Genomic DNA, 17,232 nt, shown 5'->3' on the forward strand with positions numbered 1-17,232 from the left:
TTCCAATACTTTGACTACCTGATGCAAAGAATCAATTCATTTGAAAAGACCCTGATGCTGGGAAAGATTGAAGGTGGGAGGAGAAGGGGATGACAGAGGATGAGATGGTTGTATGGCATCACCGACACAATGGACATGAGTTTGAGTAGACTCCAGGAGTTGGTGATGGACAGGGAAGCCTGGCACGCTGCAGTCCATGGGGTTGCAAAGAGTTGGACACGACTGAGCGACTGAACTGAACTGAACTGGGGAACTAAGATCCCACATGCCCAGCAGTGCAACCAATGTGTGTGTGCGTGCTAAGTTGCTTCAGTCACGTCTGACTTTGAGACCCTCTGGATTGTAACCCACCAGGCTCTGTCCATGGGATTCTCCAGGCAAGAATACTGAAGTGGGTTGCCATTTCGTCCTCCAGGGAACATATATATTCGCTTAATTATATGGGCTTCCCTGGTGGCTCAGATGATAAAGAATCTGCCTGCAACACAGGAGACATGAGTTGGATCCCTGGCTTAGGAAGATGCCCTGGAGAAGGCAATGGCTACCCACTCCCAGTATTCTTGCCTGGAGAATTCCACGGACAGAGGAGACTGGTGGCCTATAGTCCTTAATTATACAGACAGGAAAAAGGAAAGAAAAAACTCCTAATTCCACTACAGAGATAAATCTGAGTAATGTATTTTTGTATTTTGGAGTATTTCTTTCAAGGTACTGCCCAGTACATATGCTGGGGGTGTATACTCTATGTATATATGTATACCATATTTATATATGTGTACTGTATGTATATACTATAGGTATACTATATGTATATAGTATCTGTCATCTATCTTTTAACTGTCTCATGGTAATCCATTAGATAGATGGCATAGTTTATGTAACCAATATCTCAAATTATATCCAATTATTTGAAATTACTAAGAATGCCTTGGTAAGTATTATTACTAAACTTTTGCCAATAGATTGCATCTATTATCATTTATTTAGCATAAGCTCCCTAAAAGTGGCATTGCCGGGTCAAAGATATGACTAGTCAAGTTGTCCCCCAGAAAAGTCACATTAATTTATAGCCACATCTGTATTAGTGGCACCTGCCTGGTTTCCGCAGCATTGAACTCCAGCTTTTAAGAAAATTTCTGTCAGTGTTAATTGTCATTGTGTCAATTTATATTTCTTTGATTACCAGCGAGATAGACCATTAAAATATATTTATTGGGGGATTCCCTGGCAGTCCAGTGGTTAGGTGGGAAGGGCATGGCATAAATATATATATTATATTATGTGTGTGTGTGTATGTATATATATATATATATGTAGGCTATGTCTTTTGTGAATTTTTAATTGATTTGTTGGAGTTGTGTATATATTTAATATATTAAGGTTTGTAACCCGCCTGTCATTTCTCTAATTTAGTTGCTAAACTTTTAATTTAGCCTCAGAATTTTGGGTGAAAACGTATGTGTTTTGTGGTTTTGTGTGTGTGTATGATATCTTCGTTCTCCAAGGAAGGATCAAAGCTCTGCCCTGTGCAGTGGAAACACAGAGTCTTAACAATTGGATCACCAGGGAAGTCCAGAGAACGTATGTTTTTAAAAATTATTCCCAATTTCTTAATTTTGATAAATGTCAAACATATTGAAAAGTATAAATAATAGTATGATAGTATAATAAACAGCCATGGACTCAAGAATTAAGATCTGCAACATATACATATTTGGAAATAAGCTGCTGATATTATTGTACTTTAGCTCAAAATATTTGTCATTCATCTCCTAAGAGTGAGGACAGTCTTCTTCATAACTGTAATAAGATTTTCACAACTGAGAACATTAATAATTATTTCTAATATCATCTTCTACTCAATCCAGTCAGTTCCTCCCAGGAGGACTGTAACATCTGGTTTCATTGATTCTTGATCAAATCATGCACTTTCTTTGACTGTTACGTCTCTTCAGTATCTTTTAAATCTAGAATAGCCCCGACTTTTTCCTGACGCTGACTTACCCGCATCGAGGGCAGTGTGTAGTAGAACGTTCACATTGGGATTTCTCTAAGTCTTTCTTTGTGTACTATTTAATTTGTTCCTCTTCCTCCTGTATTTCCCACAAACTGAAAGCACCTCTGAAGGTTTGGTTAGGTTCTGGTTTAACAATTTTTTTTCAAGAATATGTAAAAAGGAGCCATGTTTCTCCAGCTATAATATCTTAAGAGTCAATGGGGAATCTATTTGAAGTGCAGATTCTGATTCCATAGGTCTGGGGTGGGGTCTGAAACTGCGTTACTAACAAGCTCCCAGGTGGTGCTGATGTTCCAGTCCTTGGACCACACTGTGAGCAACATGGTCAAAGGTGTTGCTGTGCACTTCATTCTGCCCAGCATCAAGACATCTCAGCATGAGTGATGTGAAGTTTGATCCCTTGATTATGGTGGTTATTGCCAGATATTGCCACCCTAAAGGCACCCTTCCCCTTTACAATTAGAAGTCATCTTGGAGTAATCTTTGGCCAATACTTTGGCCACCTGATGCGAAGAACTGACTCATTGGAAGAGAATCTGATGATGGGAAAGATTGAAGGCAGAGGAGAAGGGGACGACAGAGGATGAGATGGTTGGATGACATCATCGACTCAATGGACATGAGTTTGAGCAAGCTCCGGGAGTCGGTAATGGACAGGGAAGCCTGGCGTGCTGCAGTCCATGGGGTCGCAGAGAGTCAGACACAACTGAGTGACTGAACTGAACTGGAGTAATCTTGGGGCAATTTGAAGTCATCTCAGGGCACTTGCAGCACAAAAGTTTCCAATTATTTACCACTCTCTACTTCTCCTTTTGTGAAGGAAATGACAACCCACTCCAGTATTCTTGCCTAGAAACCTCCAAGGACAGAGGAGCCTGGTGGGCTACAGTTGGTCCATGGGATCACAAAGAGTTGGGCATGACTGAGCACACACGCACTTCTCCTTTTTTAATATTATTATGTAATTACTTGTTAATACCTGTTTTTTTCCCCCCCAAAGTGTCTGTTTTGCTCACTGCTGTACTGTGGTGCCTGGTATGGAGCAGGCATGCAATGACTGAAAAAAGAAATGAAATTTGTGATCTCTATCTTTGATAATATATTTAGAAAGCTGTTTTTAACTTAAGCCAATTTTTATTTTTAAAAATTAATAAGTGGACCTGATAAAATAATTCCCAATATAAACAGATATATAATATAATGTGTTATATTATATGGGATCAAACTTTGCATCACTCACGCTGAGACAACTGCTCCCATCTTAAATGACTCCCATCTAGTCTGCCATCTCTGCTACCCACAGTTAGCCACAATTTCCATTTCTTGTCTACCTTACAGGAGTATACAAAATTATATACATGTATTTGTACCTACTTTTATATTTCTCTTTAGTGGAGAACCACCATCACCATTGTTAGGAAGCTTGCTTTGTTGACTGGTTTATCTTGGAGATCATTCTGTATCTGTAGACAGACATGGAACGGTCTATGTCTATCTGTAGATAGATAGTTCCACCTCATTGTTTTTCATCATTATATAGTATTCTCTGGTATAGATACAGCAACATTTATTTAACTAGTTCCTTATTCTTGGACACTGAAGTTATTTCAAGTGCTTTGCTGCTCAGTTCAGTTCAGTCGCTCAGTCGTGTCTGACTCTTTGCGACCCCGTGGACCCCATGGAGCACACCAGACCTCCCTGTCCGTCACCAACTCTCAGAGTTTACTGAAACTCATGTCCATTGAGTCAGTGATGCCATCCAACCATCTCATCCTCTGTCGTCCCCTTCTCCTCCTGCCTTCAATCTTTCCTAGCATCAGGGTCTTTTCAAATGAGTCAGCTCTTCGCATCAGGTATTACCAACAAAATTAATACCCATATGCATACAGTTACATGAATATACATTTTATCTACCACATAAACTCCTAAAAATCCAACTGCCAGATGAAAAAGTGTCTGCATTTTAAAAATATTTTCAACGGTCAAATTATTCTCCAAAGAGGCTGCAGCAAATGTATATTCCTGTCAGCAGTGGTGTATCCATGATTCTGTGAGTAACAAGCAAACAGTAAGTAACTAAGCCCCTCAGGTAGAGACATGTTCACAGTCTCCAAAGCCAGAAGTCAGGTTGCCTTCCTCCTTCCCCTCCACCGCTGTCCCAAGAGCCAACCAGCCGCAGCTTCCTGCCAAGTTCATCTCCTGTGTCACATCCATCACTTCGTCCTTCCCTCTTCACTGTCTTGGCTGCAGTTCAGGTCTTCATCCTCTGTCTTTGAAACCATGTCTGTGGTCTCCCCTTAGGGAGAGTCTTAGGTCCCTAACCAGGTAGCTCAGTGGTAAAGAATCTGTTTGCCAACATAGGAGACAAAGATGCGGGTTTGATCCCTGGGTTGGGAAGATTCCCCTGGAGCAGGAAATGGCAACCCGCTCCAGTATTCTTGCCTGGAAAATTCCATGGACAGAGGAGCCTGGCACAGTCCATTGGGTCGCAAAGAATTGGACAGAACAGCACACACACACACACACACACACACACACACCCAATGCAGCTTCCAACGGGTGGCTGCCAGGCTTGCATGTGCCTCTCTCCCGCTCAGCGTCCCTCTGTGGCGCCCCCTCCCTGCAAGGAAAAGGCCACCCCCTTGGTCTGGCTACAGATCTGCATTATCTCGCTCCTGCTTTTCTGCAGTGTCATTTCCCCTCCTTCCCCCCTTGTGTGCAATTTCGAAACTGTCACTTCCCACGCTCCCTAGTGTGTTCCTTGAGGCTTTGGCTTCCTTTCCCGTTGGACCTCCCTGCACAGACCACCTTCCCCTGAACCTTGCCTCCTTCCCAAATCCTTGGCAAGGATTTCCAGGCTCCCCATGTACCCCCAGGGGAGGTTACGGTGTCCCCTGTGCTCCTCCCCCATGTCATCTCTTGCCTGCACCCCCCCCCCCCCCGCATTTGCAGCATTTCAGGTTTGGACAGCATATTCAGATGTCTGTTCTCCACACTAGGATGTGAGTTCCTTGAGAGCAGAAGCGCATCCTAGTCATGGCATATCCCCGGGTCCTGGCCCAGTGCCTGGCACCACAGTCCACGTTGTCGCGTTGAATTCTGTGGATGAAGTCTGTGTGTGTGGGGGGGGGGGCAGGCTGAGGTCTCAAAGTTGGGAGCGGTGGTGACTCTCTGCAGTGACAGGCCCTTCAGGATGCAAATATGGCGAGGGGCGAGTGTTTGCATGGAGAGCAGGAAATAGAGCAGGACCCCGAGGAGGGCCGGGCAGGAGGCAGGGAGGGCTCGGTGTTGACCCGGCCAAGGGCTCTCGGGCTTCGGCTCAGACTGGGACTGGAGCTCAGGGTTCTGCGGGCTCTCCTCCCGGGTGATGGCTTCGTGACGCTTTTCTACCAGGAAAAGTAGAGGGGAGAGGGCGGGGGGAGGGGGCAGCATCACACACACGCTGCAGAGACCTGGGGGGACACGGCAGCGTCTGGAGCGCCAGGAGGCTGAAGTCACAAGGTGAGGGGATGAGGACTGGGAGAGGCAGAGGGTGGAGATGGGGGGAGCGGGGCCCCGGAATCAGATTTGAGAGGGGCAAATCTTCCTTCTCCCCAGTGCATAGGGGGTTGGGGGAAAAGCTACCCACCCCCGGGAAAGGGCCTCGTTCTAGGCCGGCCCTCATCCTTCCAGCCCCGGGGAGAGGGTCTGCGCCCAGGCAGGGGGCCGGCGGGAGAGGCCCGGCGCCGGGGAGCCCGGGCTTCCGCGAGGACAGAGAGGCCTCTAGCGGCCAGGAGGCGAGGGCGAGCCGGGAGGGCACTTCCTGCCAAGGCCCGGGGCGGCCCAGTTTCGCAAAGGAAGTTCTGCCAGGGCCGCAGGGGCGGAGGCAGGAAGTGGGCCGGAGGCTCGCGCTAGGGTGCGGCCGGCGGGTAGTGAGAGGCCGCGGCCGGGAGCGGGGGAGGGCCACGGAGGTGAACCAGACCGAGGCCGCGACCCCACCCACCCCCGCGGGGCCCCAGACGCCTCCGCCTGCCCGCAGCCGGGTCCGGCGGCGCAGCGCTGCCAGCGACGCCTCGGCCGTCCGCGCGCGGCCTGGGTCAGCTGCGTTCCAAGTTCCGTTTGGAGCTGAACTTGGCTTCCCTCTAGCTCGCCCCATTCCCCTCCACCCTCTGGGGCCTCACGGGTCCCTCCCCTCCACTCCGGGGCGGAGACCACACCCCTCCAGTCTCCAAATACCTTCCAGGGGCCTCTCCTACGGACGCATTTCAGTTCGCCTCAGAGCTAATACTCTATGGAGTCCTCCCGATGCAGGCATTACTTAATCACTTCTGCAAAGAGGGCCTAGCTCCATTTTGCTGATCAGATAACTGAGGCCAAAACGGGTAGAATTAAATAACAGTCAGATGAACTCGGGCTTTCCTGGTGCCTCAGCGGTCAAGAGTCCGCCTGCGAACGCACACGATGCAAGAGACACCGGTTCGACCCCCGGGTGGGAGGGAAGATCCCTGGAGAAGGAAATGGCAACCCACTCCAGTATTCTTGCCTGGGAAACCCCATGGAAAGAGGAGCCTGGTGGGCTGTAGTCCACAGGGCTTCAGAAGAGTTGGACACGAGTTAGTGACTAAACAGCAAACGGCACAGATGCACTCGGACCCATTCAAAGTTTGCATTTTCAGGCTTGATGCCCCTGGAAGGGTGAGGGCAGCCCTTCCCTCCACAGGGTTTGCTGAAGCAGGTGTGGCTTCACTGGACATTCCCCCAACTTCAACAGCCCCCTTCCCATCAATAACCACACAGCCAGGATTGGGGGGGGGGGGGTCTGGCTTTAGCTTTAGTTCTTATCAAACTGTGGGGTTCTCCATTACAGAGAAGGCACTTAGATGGGAGGGTCACCTGAGTCAGACCAACTTTGTTCTCCCTCCCACCCTCAGCTGTCTGGGGTGGAGGGTAATGACACGTCCACCTGACATCCCCCTTGGCACTGGTATGTGGGTCCCCTTAACCGTTAGGCCTTTGGGAGAGCCCAAGGCTCTGGCCTCCAGACTCAGCATTTGGGGGAGGGATTCCAGATAAAGGACTGAGAGCTAGAAGGCAGGACGTCCTGGGAGCTGCCCCCAGCCAGCAGGGGGCAAAGCAGAGGGGCTGCAGGGGTGGGGTTGGCACAGGGGCTGGGGGACAGCTTGGCCAGGTTTCCTGGAGACCCCCAAACCCCACAAGAAGGGTCCCACCTCCTACAGATCCCCTAAAGGCACCGGTGAAATATGGGGTGGGGTGGGGAGGCACCAGTTAGGTGGTCTAGAGAGACCCACACACAAACTCTGCTGGTGGGCCTGGCACAGCACTGGGCACAGAAAAGGTGCTCAATACATGTTTCTTGAATGAATGAATGAATGGAGCAGAGAGGGTGTGAGGGACAAAGGACAGGGCCTGGGGCCCCTTGGGCCAGCCTGCTTCATTCAGAAAATAGTAGTTTAAAAAATGTAAAAATCCTTTCCCTCCTCCCCCCCTTGTTTATGGGCCCAGGAAAGGGAGAGGGAAGGGTGTCTCTACCTGGACCCTTCCCTCTCCCCCTCCTCTAAAAGTCTATATACACATATACATATTTATATGGCACCGCAGGATACTGCCTGGGCCCCCACACGGAGCTGGGGGCGCCAAGCCCCAGGGCCTCCAGGGCGGCCAAGGCAGAGGTGAGAGGTTGGAACTTGGGGCAGTGTGGGAAGTAGCCCTCAGCAGCTGGTGAGCCCAGAGCAGCTGGATTCTGGGGTCCTGAACAACAGACCCCTGCTCCCTTCACAAGTGAAAACAGATCAACCCTCCCCGCCCTAGGCAGAGGTGGGGTGAGGGGGGCCTGCAGCAGTCCCCAGGGAAGAGGTGGGGAGACGGAGTCCTGCCCCACCAGCCTAGATTGCAGCAACCTGAAGGCTGTTCCAGGCAGAGCTGACCCGGATTGTGGCCCTGGGAAAATCGGCTGGGAAGAGGGCTCTATGCAAGGCACTTGGTGTCCACTGTTCCCAGGCTGGGGGGGGGAGGGGGGTCCAAGGCAGAGGGCAGCTCAAACCCTGCCCCTCCCCCAAGCAGAACCGGAAGGGCCTGAGGGGCCCAATTTGGCAGCAGAGAAACATGGCGGTGCAGAGAGACAGAGGAAAGAAGGGGGAGTGGCACGCAGAGCCCCACGGGTCCCCCAAGGAGGAGGTTCTAAGGCACTGACTCAGGGACCCAGGGGCTCATCGCCCTCCGTGCAGCCTGCTGCCCCCTCCAGAGCCTGGCCAGGCTGGTGGCGGGGCTGGTGGGGAGAGACCCCGCTTCCCCATGGCGCTGAGTTTTCTTAAGGCAGAGTCCAAGTGAGAGGGGTGCGGGTGTGGTCAGGGGCAGGTCCGAGCCCCATGGCGCCTAACTAGCTGCCCGGCCGAGGCTGCCTGAGCACTGAGTACACGTCGTCCACACGGCTGAGCTGCTCAAAGAAGGGCAGAAGGTCGTGGAGCTCTGTGTCACTCATGTTGTCGAACCATGAGGCCACTGGTACCTGGAAGATGGGTGCGGGGCAATGAGGGGGGCAGGGGGCCCTGGGCACAGAGCGTCCAGATCAGCCCCGAGCACCCTCACTCACCGTTCCCCAGTAAGTTGCACTGACCACACAAGTCAGAGCAGAAGTTTTAGGGAACCATACTCAACCCTGCATGTTTGAGTTCAGTCTCTTCAGTCGTGTCCAACTTTTAGGGAGCCCATGGACTGTAGCCCTCCAGGCTCCTCTGTCCATGGGATTCTCCAGTCAAGAATACTGGAGTGGGTTGCCATTCCCAGAGGATCTTCCTGACCCAAGGATCCAACCCACGTCTCTTATGTCTCCCACTTTGGCAGGCGGGTTCTTTACCACTAGCGCCACCTGGGAAGCCCTTACCCTATTGTGTGCTAAGCACTTGGACAGTTTCGGTTCATTTTTTTTTTTTTTTTCCGGTTCATTTTTTAAAAAAGTTAATTCTGGGATCCACTAACAGTTCACAACTGTTAGGATGAAGTGGAAACTGCTCTAGTGCCCAGCAAGGGACCCAAACCCATGGCAGGCCCCCTGTCCATGCAGGCAGAACGGGCTGAGTGACTGATAAGAGACCTGGGGCAGCTGTGGATAGACAAGGTAAGCAGGCAGCAGCCAGGGGCCACCGAGGAGAGAAAAGAGGGAAGAACGGGAGGGACCAGACCCCCGAAGGGCCCCAACCCCCATCCTGCCGGGCACTCACGGCGTTATCTGGATGGAAGACGTAGGAGGCGGGCGAGTTGTCCAGGATGAGCACCCGACGCAGGTCTCGGCCCAGTCGGCTCAGGTCCTTCACATAGTTCCCCCGGTGGAAGACACACGACTCCCGAAACAGCCGCGCCCGGAAGGCCCCCCACTTGTCCAACAGGTCAGCTACCGGGTCTGCGTACTGGGGGGGTGGGAGGTGGGTCATCGGGGGCAGGGAGGGCGCCAAGACGGACCCAGAGACCTCTGCCCAGTGGTTGTGTGTCAGAGGCAGACAGGAAGCAGAGGTGCCCAGGGAGCCCTGCGGAGGGTGGAGGGCTCACCTTGGCCAGGCTGGCGGTGAACAGCACGCATTCGAAGAGCTCCCCCATCCGCTGCAGGAACTCATCGACGTGGGGCCGCTTCAGCACGTAGACCTGGGGGGTGGGCCAGTGAGGGGACTGCTGGCCCATGGGCCTGGGCAGGGTGGGGCAGGGTGGGGTAGCCGGGGGGCTGTGCAGGAGTTAGGTGCAGGAGGTAGAGGAGCACAGGAGGGCAGCTGGTCCCGGGGCCCGTGGGCTCCACTTGGCCAGCCACCCCCACCACCGCCAGGTAAACCACCCACTGTCCCCGAAGAGGATCAAATAACCTCCGACTCCTGTCTTTGGGCCCTACCTCAGAGGGAATCACTAATTCCCACCCCTTCCTCCGCCAGGGCCTCGGCCGGATGTGGGGGCCTGGGGCAACCCCCTCACCCCAAGGCTGCAGGGCACCGGCCCCCGAGCCAAGTAATGGAGAACAGGCTGGACAGCACACAACCTATCCTGAATTACTTGAACTGGGTCCCGGGCAGGGTGGGGGCGAGGGGGCACCGAGGAAGACCCCCCACCCCACTCCCTGCAGGCCTTGGAGCTGGGCCAAGTCCCTGAGGGTCTGTGTGACCTCAGGGAAGTCTCACACCCTCTCTGGGCCCCGGACATTCCACATTTATCAAAATCCCATCTAGGGCTCTCAGGACTGGTGGGAGGAACCTGGGGTCTGGAAGACAGATGCCAACCCTACCACCTCCCCCCCACCCCCAGCCCCTCACCTGGTGGACCACCCCATCAATCTCCACAGGAATGATGAAGTCAGCATTGTTCACTGGCTGCAGAGGGAAGAGAGCTGCTGGAGCTGGGGCAAGGCCCGCCAGGACCACCCTCCCAGGCCAGGTCAGGGTCTGTGTGACCTCAGCCAAGTCTCACATCCTCTCTGGACTTCTGACAATTCCACATTTATCAAAATCCCATCTAGGGCTCAGAGACCGGGGCCTGAGGGCTGCTGGGCGGGGGCCCACCTTGAAGGAACTGTGCACCAGGGTCTCGTCCAGGTCGATGACCACGCAGATCTTGTCCGAGTCCTGGGCTTTGGCCTCAGGGAGCAGGTACTGGACTGGGGTCTGCTGTGGGGACAAGGGGGGAGCTGGTTATTGCCACCTCTCTCAAGCCCCAGTTATTTTTCCTACCCCAGCCCTCTTCCTGGAGAGCCCCAAGGACAGAGTGGGAACACCAGCCCCTTCCCAGCTTTGCCCCTGCCAACCCTGGAGCCTGGGGGTAGGCTGCCTGGCTCTCAGGGCTTCACTTCCTGACCTGGGAAACCAACGCAGAGGAAAGCCTCCACTTCTGAAGGGGAAATTCAGAATCCTCGGGGCTGGGGGCCCTTAGGAGGCAGTCAGGGTTGGGAAGGCCTGGGAGGGTGGAGGGCTTGGTGGGGGGTAGGGGGGCTTCACCCTCCTCCACAGGGCCTAGCAGCACGTCATGAAGAGCCCCCTTCCCCTACACCCCCCGAAGGGCTGAGTCCAGGTGCCCCCATAGCCCCCACTTGGCCAGCACACACCTTGGGGACGGCACCATTCTCCTCCACGAGCAGGGGTGCCCCGCTATGGGCGGGCAGGGCCTCCCCGTCATCCCGGCAGACACAGCAGAAAAGCGAGTGGAGGATCCCCCGGCTCCGGGGCTTCTGAGAGGCTGCTGACTTCTGGTCACCTGAAGCAAGGAGGCCCAAGGTGGGGCATGCACACTGCCTGGCCTGCAGGGCTGTGCCTATATGCCCAGCTGCCAACCCCTGGGCTGAGAGGATCTGGCCATGGTTCCTTCATTGAGGGAGACACACTAAGGTGGCAGCCTGACGGTCTTGGCTCCAGGCCACCCCTCCGCTCCCCACAAGTTCTTCTAATGTGGCTACAACGTCACCCACACTAGGGAGTGGGCTGGTTGGAGGCTGGGACAGGAGGTGTTTTCTCTTCCCAACAGTTTCCATCTCTGCGGGGGGAGCAGTGCATAGGGGCACCTCCTGACACCCACCGGACCCGAGCAGCCCCTGGTCATGGGGCCCCTACCAAAGAGGGCTGGGGCTTGGGGCCCTGGGGCCCACTCCCGCCCTCCTTCCATCCTCCACCTCCAGAGGTCCAAAGTCCTCCCTGAAGCTGGGCCCAGACACAGGGGGTGGGGGCTTGAAGCTAGCGTCCTGCGGCCACCTACTGGCCCCTCCTCCTCCTCCTCCGCCCCCGCCAGGACCTCCAACCTAGATCCCGCTGATAGACTGGCCGACCCTCCACCCGACCCCCTATCCAACCCCCCACCCTCGACCCCGGGAGGACCTAGGTCCCGGCCAGAAGTGGACAGACCTGGAAGGACTTCCTAGCCTCTTAAGTCCACACGAGGACAGGGAGGAGCAGACCCCCTAGACCAGAATCATCAGTCCCGGGGTGCCCGGCCCAAGCTGGCGGCATCTCGGGTCGCTGAGTGTATGCACAGACACGGCGCCCACCGGCTCCGGGAGCCAAGTGCGCGGTCCGATCCCGCGTCTTCTGCGGGCGCGCGGGCGATCCTTAGAAGTGGTTGTCTCTCTCCGCGCCTCCACGCGGGACGCGGAAGTTTGTGGGGAACGTGGCCCTGTGTTAGCGGGAGATCTTTCCAACCCTCCCCAGCCCGCTGTCACCTCTGCGCCCCCTCCCGCGACCCAGCCAGACCGCGGCCCGGAGGGGGCGGAGTCTCAGCTGGTGGCCTGAAGGCGCCCTCTTCAGCCCCCCCATCTCCCAGCCCCCTTGGCGCCAATGGGGGAGTAGGGGGGGGACGACTCTTCGGCCTCGCGCACACCCAGTCTACGAAAACTGGAGGGCGCCCAGTGCTCCACCCCTGCCTCAGTTTCCCCACCTCGAGCAGACCGAAGCGCCCCCAAACGCGCCAGGCCCCGCCCCGGGTCTCCGAGTCTCTGCAAGTTCAAACTCTCACCCAGCTTCCCCTCCAGTTGGAAGCTTCGGGTCCCGCCAAGGCGGGCGCCCCGGGCGGCGGCGGCAACTGTCGCCCTCGAGAGAGTCTCGGCTCCCTCCTATTTGCGGCGCCGGGTCTAAGCGCCCCTCCGCGCGCCCCAGTACCTTTGCTCCGTAGCGGGCTCCGCGCTTCCTCCTTGCTGATCTGAGTAATGACGGCCGAGCTGTCCATGGGGCCGGGCGCGCTCCCCTCCGGCCGGACTCTGGCCCGGGAGCCCGGCCTCCCCCCCGGCTCGGGCCGGAATCGGGGCGCGGGGGGGAGGGGAGGGGTGGGAGGGAGGGATCCCCGCGAGCTTCGGAGGGGAGGGGAGCCAGGTTCTAAGGGGGAGGGGGAGGGAGGGGGCGCGGAGGAAACTTTGTTACAACATGGAGTTTCCTCCCCGCGAGGCGGATGCAAACATGGAACCCGGGCGCCGTTTCAAGGCTCCCCCTTAAAAGGGCAACGGCTTCAGCGTGACCTGGACTCGGCCGGGGCTTTCATCACTTGAGGGGCCGGCGCTGCTCGGCGGGCAAGGAGGCGGGCCCGGCCAGGTTCCTGCCGCGCTCCCGGGGGCGCCGCCTCCTTTCCCGCCGCCCGCCCGCCAGCCAGGCCAAGCCTCTGCGGCTGCGTGGCAGGGCCGGCACCCCGGCCCACGGTTCTCCGCGCTAAGCGGCCCGGGACCAGGGCCCGCCCGGGGCGCCCGCGCCGGGAGTGCCCCGAGGCAGCGCGACTCCACCTCTGAACATTCCAAAGGTCGGGGACTGGCAGCTTCTCGGTCTTCTCATCTGGGAAATGGGGATAACACCATCTGGTCTGAAAAGTGGGTCTTCTCTCCGGTGGTCGCAGGGGAAGTCGTGAGTGTGCAAAGCCTCTGCTGCACCTCCCAACGACTATGCAGATCCACACAATTAGGTCCCTAACCAGACCGTGACCTACTCTCAGTCTCGGCCCCTTTTCTCTAAACCCGGACCTGTAGAAATTCCAGCTGTCTGCCCCGGGGTGCCCCCTGCCGACCTCTCCTCACCGGGCGCCCGGCCACCTCCACTCCCCATACCCACTGCAGCCACCTGGTTTTCTTGCCTGAAACCAAGGGCCTCCACGCCTCAGGGCCTTTATACGTGCTGTTCGTCCTGCCTGAATGCACTTCCTACCGCTTCGCATAGACAAATCCTACAGACCTCGAAGAAATGAAACCCTCCTTTTTCCCAGGCCCCCTCCTCTGCTTCCCACCCGCCGGCCCCTCTGTGGGGAGGGGAAATCAGGCCGGGGCCCCACACAGTGGGATTCGATGCATGACCGTGGGGACCACGGACATCCACTGGCACACCCGCTCTACTCAGGTCCGTGCTGACTCGCCCCGGGCGCGGGGCTCGCGTTTCCACGCGGATTCTTCGCGAGCAAAACTCCCGTGTGCTACGCGGTGAGGTTTGCGGGCGGGGTTTGTTTGTTTTCCTGTCTATGAAGTTCCTTATATTTATCGTTACTGTTTTGTGTTCACATTTTTTAAATATTAATAACGCCAAGGCTTGATAAACACGCCCCAGCACTTCCTTCCCCCGCCGGGCGGGGCGGGGCGGGCGCATCTTGTCCCATCCGGCAGCCCGGTGTGAGCGCGGCGCGCTTTCTCCCGGCCAGGCGGAGGGGGCGCCCGGGAGGGAGAGACCCCGCGCGGGCGACGGGTCGTGAGCAGAGCTGGCCCCAGGGCGCATTCGCTTCGGGCCTGGGGTCCAGGGCGGGGTGGGGAGGTGGTCGGGGTCTGTGGATCCTCTGGACAGCACGACTCGCTTTCTGCTTTTAGTCACAATAATCGCCAACGTGCTGCGAGCAGTTACTTCTGGGTCCGGCTGTGGCTGCGCCCCTCATCTCATTTAACGACTCCTTTAAAACCCCGTTTTACAGATAAAGAAACTGAGTCCCCACTAGTGAGCGATTCAGCCCGCCCTGCGGCAGGAACAGAGGTGGGATTCCGGCCGCCGGGCGGAGTCCCCTCCCCTACGGTGCGGCCGCGGGGCGGCGCCTCGGCTTTATCTCCGGATGCCCAGCCGGTGCTGACCCCAAAAGGAAATGGGCGGCGGAGGGCTGAGCGAAACCCTGGCCTCGTCTCCAGGCTGACCGGCTCGCCTTCCTTCCCCTCCCCTCCCCCTCTCTGGAGGCTGGAACCTGGCCGGCTGTCCCTTCGACGGTCAGAGGAGCGGGGATAGGGCGGGCAGGACCGCGCCCCCCTGCCCGCTCAGTCGCTATTCTCTTCACCTCTGGCCCCTAAGACACACCCCCATCGTCCCCTCCAAGACTTCGAGATTGTTGACTCCTCCCAGGAGACCTGCCCTACCCCGCTTACCCCGCCCACCACTCCCACCACCCCCTCTCCATCCCCCGGCATCGGGGCTCGCCGAGGTGCCCCCTCCGCGCGGGCGGGGTGGATGCAGACCGAGTCCTGACACCCGGGCAGTGCGGGCTCTAGGGGTCTGTGGGGAGTGAGTTGCCGGTGGAAGCGTTCTGGAGGGTGGGGTTCTTAGGGTTTTCCCCGGGAAAGAAAACCCACACCCAGCTGCTGTCTCCCTTACCCTCTCTGCTACAGCAGGTGGGGTTCGCCGTGCAGTTTAGTTATATGTTTCGTTGGTTTGCACTCCAGGAGAAATCAAGTCATGGAGACTGTGAGTCAAGAAACACTGGGACTCAGCCAGGCTCGGTCTGGCAACTCGGGACATCATCCAGCATTCAGCTTCCCCCATCTGACAGCTGGGGTCCAACCCGGGCAAGTGGGTAGGCAGCATGTGGAGAGAAAGACTGGACGCCCTGCCCCGAGGCACACCTGGTGCACCTTCCCACAGGGCAGGGTGGATGCCGAGTGAGTCGGGAGGTCTGGGGGTGTGTAGTAATAAGAGTTGTGGGTGGAAGTTTTGGGGGAGAGTTAAGGTGTCAGGCCATTCCCAGCTGGAGGGGCTGGAGGATTGCTAGTTAGATCTGAACATGGCAAGGGCGGGTGGGGAAAAGCTAGGAGGACCAGAGCTACTGGGGAAGGGGCAGCCTTTTGGGTAGGGAAGGGTCCAGGCAGGGGAATGACTGGCCTTGGCCTGACCTCATGGCTAACCCCTTACCCAGGCCCAGGGCTACCCCTTAGCTGGCCCTTTGGTCCCCTCCCCCTTCTTTTCCCCCCAAGTTCTAAGTTCCAAGCTTGACTACTCATGTGACCAGACGGCCTGTTTCTCTGGGGAACTCCCAACAAGGTTGCATGTCTCTAGCTTTTGCACACACCAATACACAACCCCAACTCCTGGCATGCTCACCTTCCCCTTGAGGGTTCCCCCTCCATCTATTCAGTTTTCAAAATACTGTCTAGTACTTGATCTCTGGACCTTGCCTCGTTTTTTGAAGGTGTGCTGACACACCGGTGTGTAGTGGTTTACTTATCCTCCACCCCCCCCCACTCCCCCCACCCCGCTCCAACTCCGCCAGGTAGTCTTTATTTAGAGACTGCGCCTCCCTCCCCCATGTCCAGCATAGGCCTGGTGCCAAACTAATGCCTAGAGAATTGTTTAAAGAGGTGGACAGGGGGTACAGCTGGGGGCACCTCTAGGAAGTAGGAAAAAGGATCTCCCCTTTCTCGGCTACCTGGCCCCCATTCATCCCTCTTCCAGTTCCCGTGGGCCCCAGCTTCTCCAGGGCCAAGCCAGGAGAAGAGGATTGGGCAGCTTTCTAGTCTGGGTACCTCTCCATGGTTGTGTAGGGTGAGCCAGACCTGTCCCATCCCGGTGCTCTCAGAGGGCCCCACTTGTTTTGTTGCCCTTTTAAGAAAGAGGAAATTCTTCTCATAAACATGCGCCTCAACCTGAGTGCGGAGCCCGACTGCCTGCCCCGCCGCATCCCCGGGAAATCAGGGGTGCTTCCAGGCACACCGCCCACTCCAAGCTCAATCTAGGGGGAAAGACTGGCGGCCCCTCCACGCCGCTGCTCGCCACCGGGGCTGGGAGCAGGGTGGAGGCGGGGGGTGGGGGGGGGGGGTCCCAAGGACTTGAAGAGGCTGGAGGAGGGACTTGGGGGAGCCTAGAAACAGCTCAGGGAACGTCTGTAAAGTGCAGTCCCTGTAAGGGGCGAAGGGGCGCTGGGCCGCTCCCTACGGCCAAGGGGGTTCCCCGCCCACGAAGCTCACCCCTACCCTCCAGCTTGGGCGGATTCCGAGGCCCCCGGGCGCGAGGCCGGAGCGACCGCCTCCTCTTTGGAGGCGGAGAGTACCGGCGCTCGGGACCGTCCCTTGCTCCTAGGAGGAGCTGGGAGACAGCGCCCTGGGGGCGTCTACTGCGCGGCGTGGGAGTCTCGGCCGCCTGGTCCCCTGGGGAGATGGCAAATGAATTGGGCCTCGGAGGCATGGACTCTTGGGTTCTTTGAGACCTGGTGCCCCAAGAGAGGAGAATCACGCCTCCGTTTTACTGCCTGGAAAATGGGTTTCGGGTGGAACCGAAAGGCTGAGGCCACTCCAGTGAGAGCAGGAGCGAGAGGCAGACATTCGAGGACGGGGGACACTTGATAGTTCAGTGATTTTGTGCTTGCCTGTCTCCATTTCCCTTCTCTTTTGGTTTAAGCGGTTGTTGTTGCTGCTGCTGCTGCTAAGTCCCTTCAGTCGTGTCCGACTCTGTGCGACCCCATAGACGGCAGCCCACCAGGCTCCACCATCCCTGGGATTCTCCAGGCAAGAACACCGGAGTGGGTTGCCATTTCAGTCTCCAATG

General features: G+C 56.7%; 1 protein-coding gene and 1 long non-coding RNA gene across 7 annotated transcripts; both read right to left on the reverse strand.

Moving 5' to 3' along the window:
• Positions 1 to 3,906: 3,906 nt before the first annotated feature.
• Positions 3,907 to 12,933, reverse strand: CTDSP1 (CTD small phosphatase 1). 5 transcript variants are annotated; one of them, XM_086340361.1, is made up of 7 exons: positions 12,631 to 12,933; positions 11,091 to 11,239; positions 10,552 to 10,653; positions 10,306 to 10,362; positions 9,560 to 9,652; positions 9,235 to 9,420; positions 3,907 to 5,403 (listed from the first exon to the last, which is right to left on the reverse strand). In XM_086340361.1, the coding sequence occupies exons 1-7, from the start codon at positions 12,695 to 12,697 to the stop codon at positions 5,206 to 5,208; spliced, it is 852 nt and encodes a 283-aa protein (XP_086196487.1). In that variant the 5' UTR covers positions 12,698 to 12,933; the 3' UTR covers positions 3,907 to 5,205. The 5 variants fall into 5 exon arrangements, with proteins under 5 accessions (XP_086196487.1, XP_086196481.1, XP_086196506.1 ...); XM_086340355.1 differs by having other exon boundaries at positions 10,552 to 10,656; XM_086340380.1 differs by lacking the exon at positions 12,631 to 12,933 and adding an exon at positions 11,881 to 12,234.
• A 233-nt stretch (positions 12,934 to 13,166) lies between these two features.
• On the reverse strand, positions 13,167 to 17,111 carry LOC147377845 (uncharacterized). 2 transcript variants are annotated; one of them, XR_015142122.1, is made up of 3 exons: positions 17,054 to 17,111; positions 15,070 to 15,157; positions 13,167 to 13,290 (listed from the first exon to the last, which is right to left on the reverse strand). It is a non-coding gene; the product is annotated as an uncharacterized LOC147377845 (long non-coding RNA). The 2 variants fall into 2 exon arrangements; XR_015142124.1 differs by lacking the exon at positions 17,054 to 17,111 and adding an exon at positions 16,215 to 16,326.
• Between the last annotated feature and the right edge of the window lie 121 nt (positions 17,112 to 17,232).

This window comes from Bos grunniens, chromosome 2 (genome assembly GCF_055505025.1).
Source record: "Bos grunniens cultivar Pamir isolate PY7600 chromosome 2, Bosgru_T2T1.0, whole genome shotgun sequence".
Classification (NCBI taxonomy): domain Eukaryota; kingdom Metazoa; phylum Chordata; class Mammalia; order Artiodactyla; family Bovidae; genus Bos; species Bos grunniens.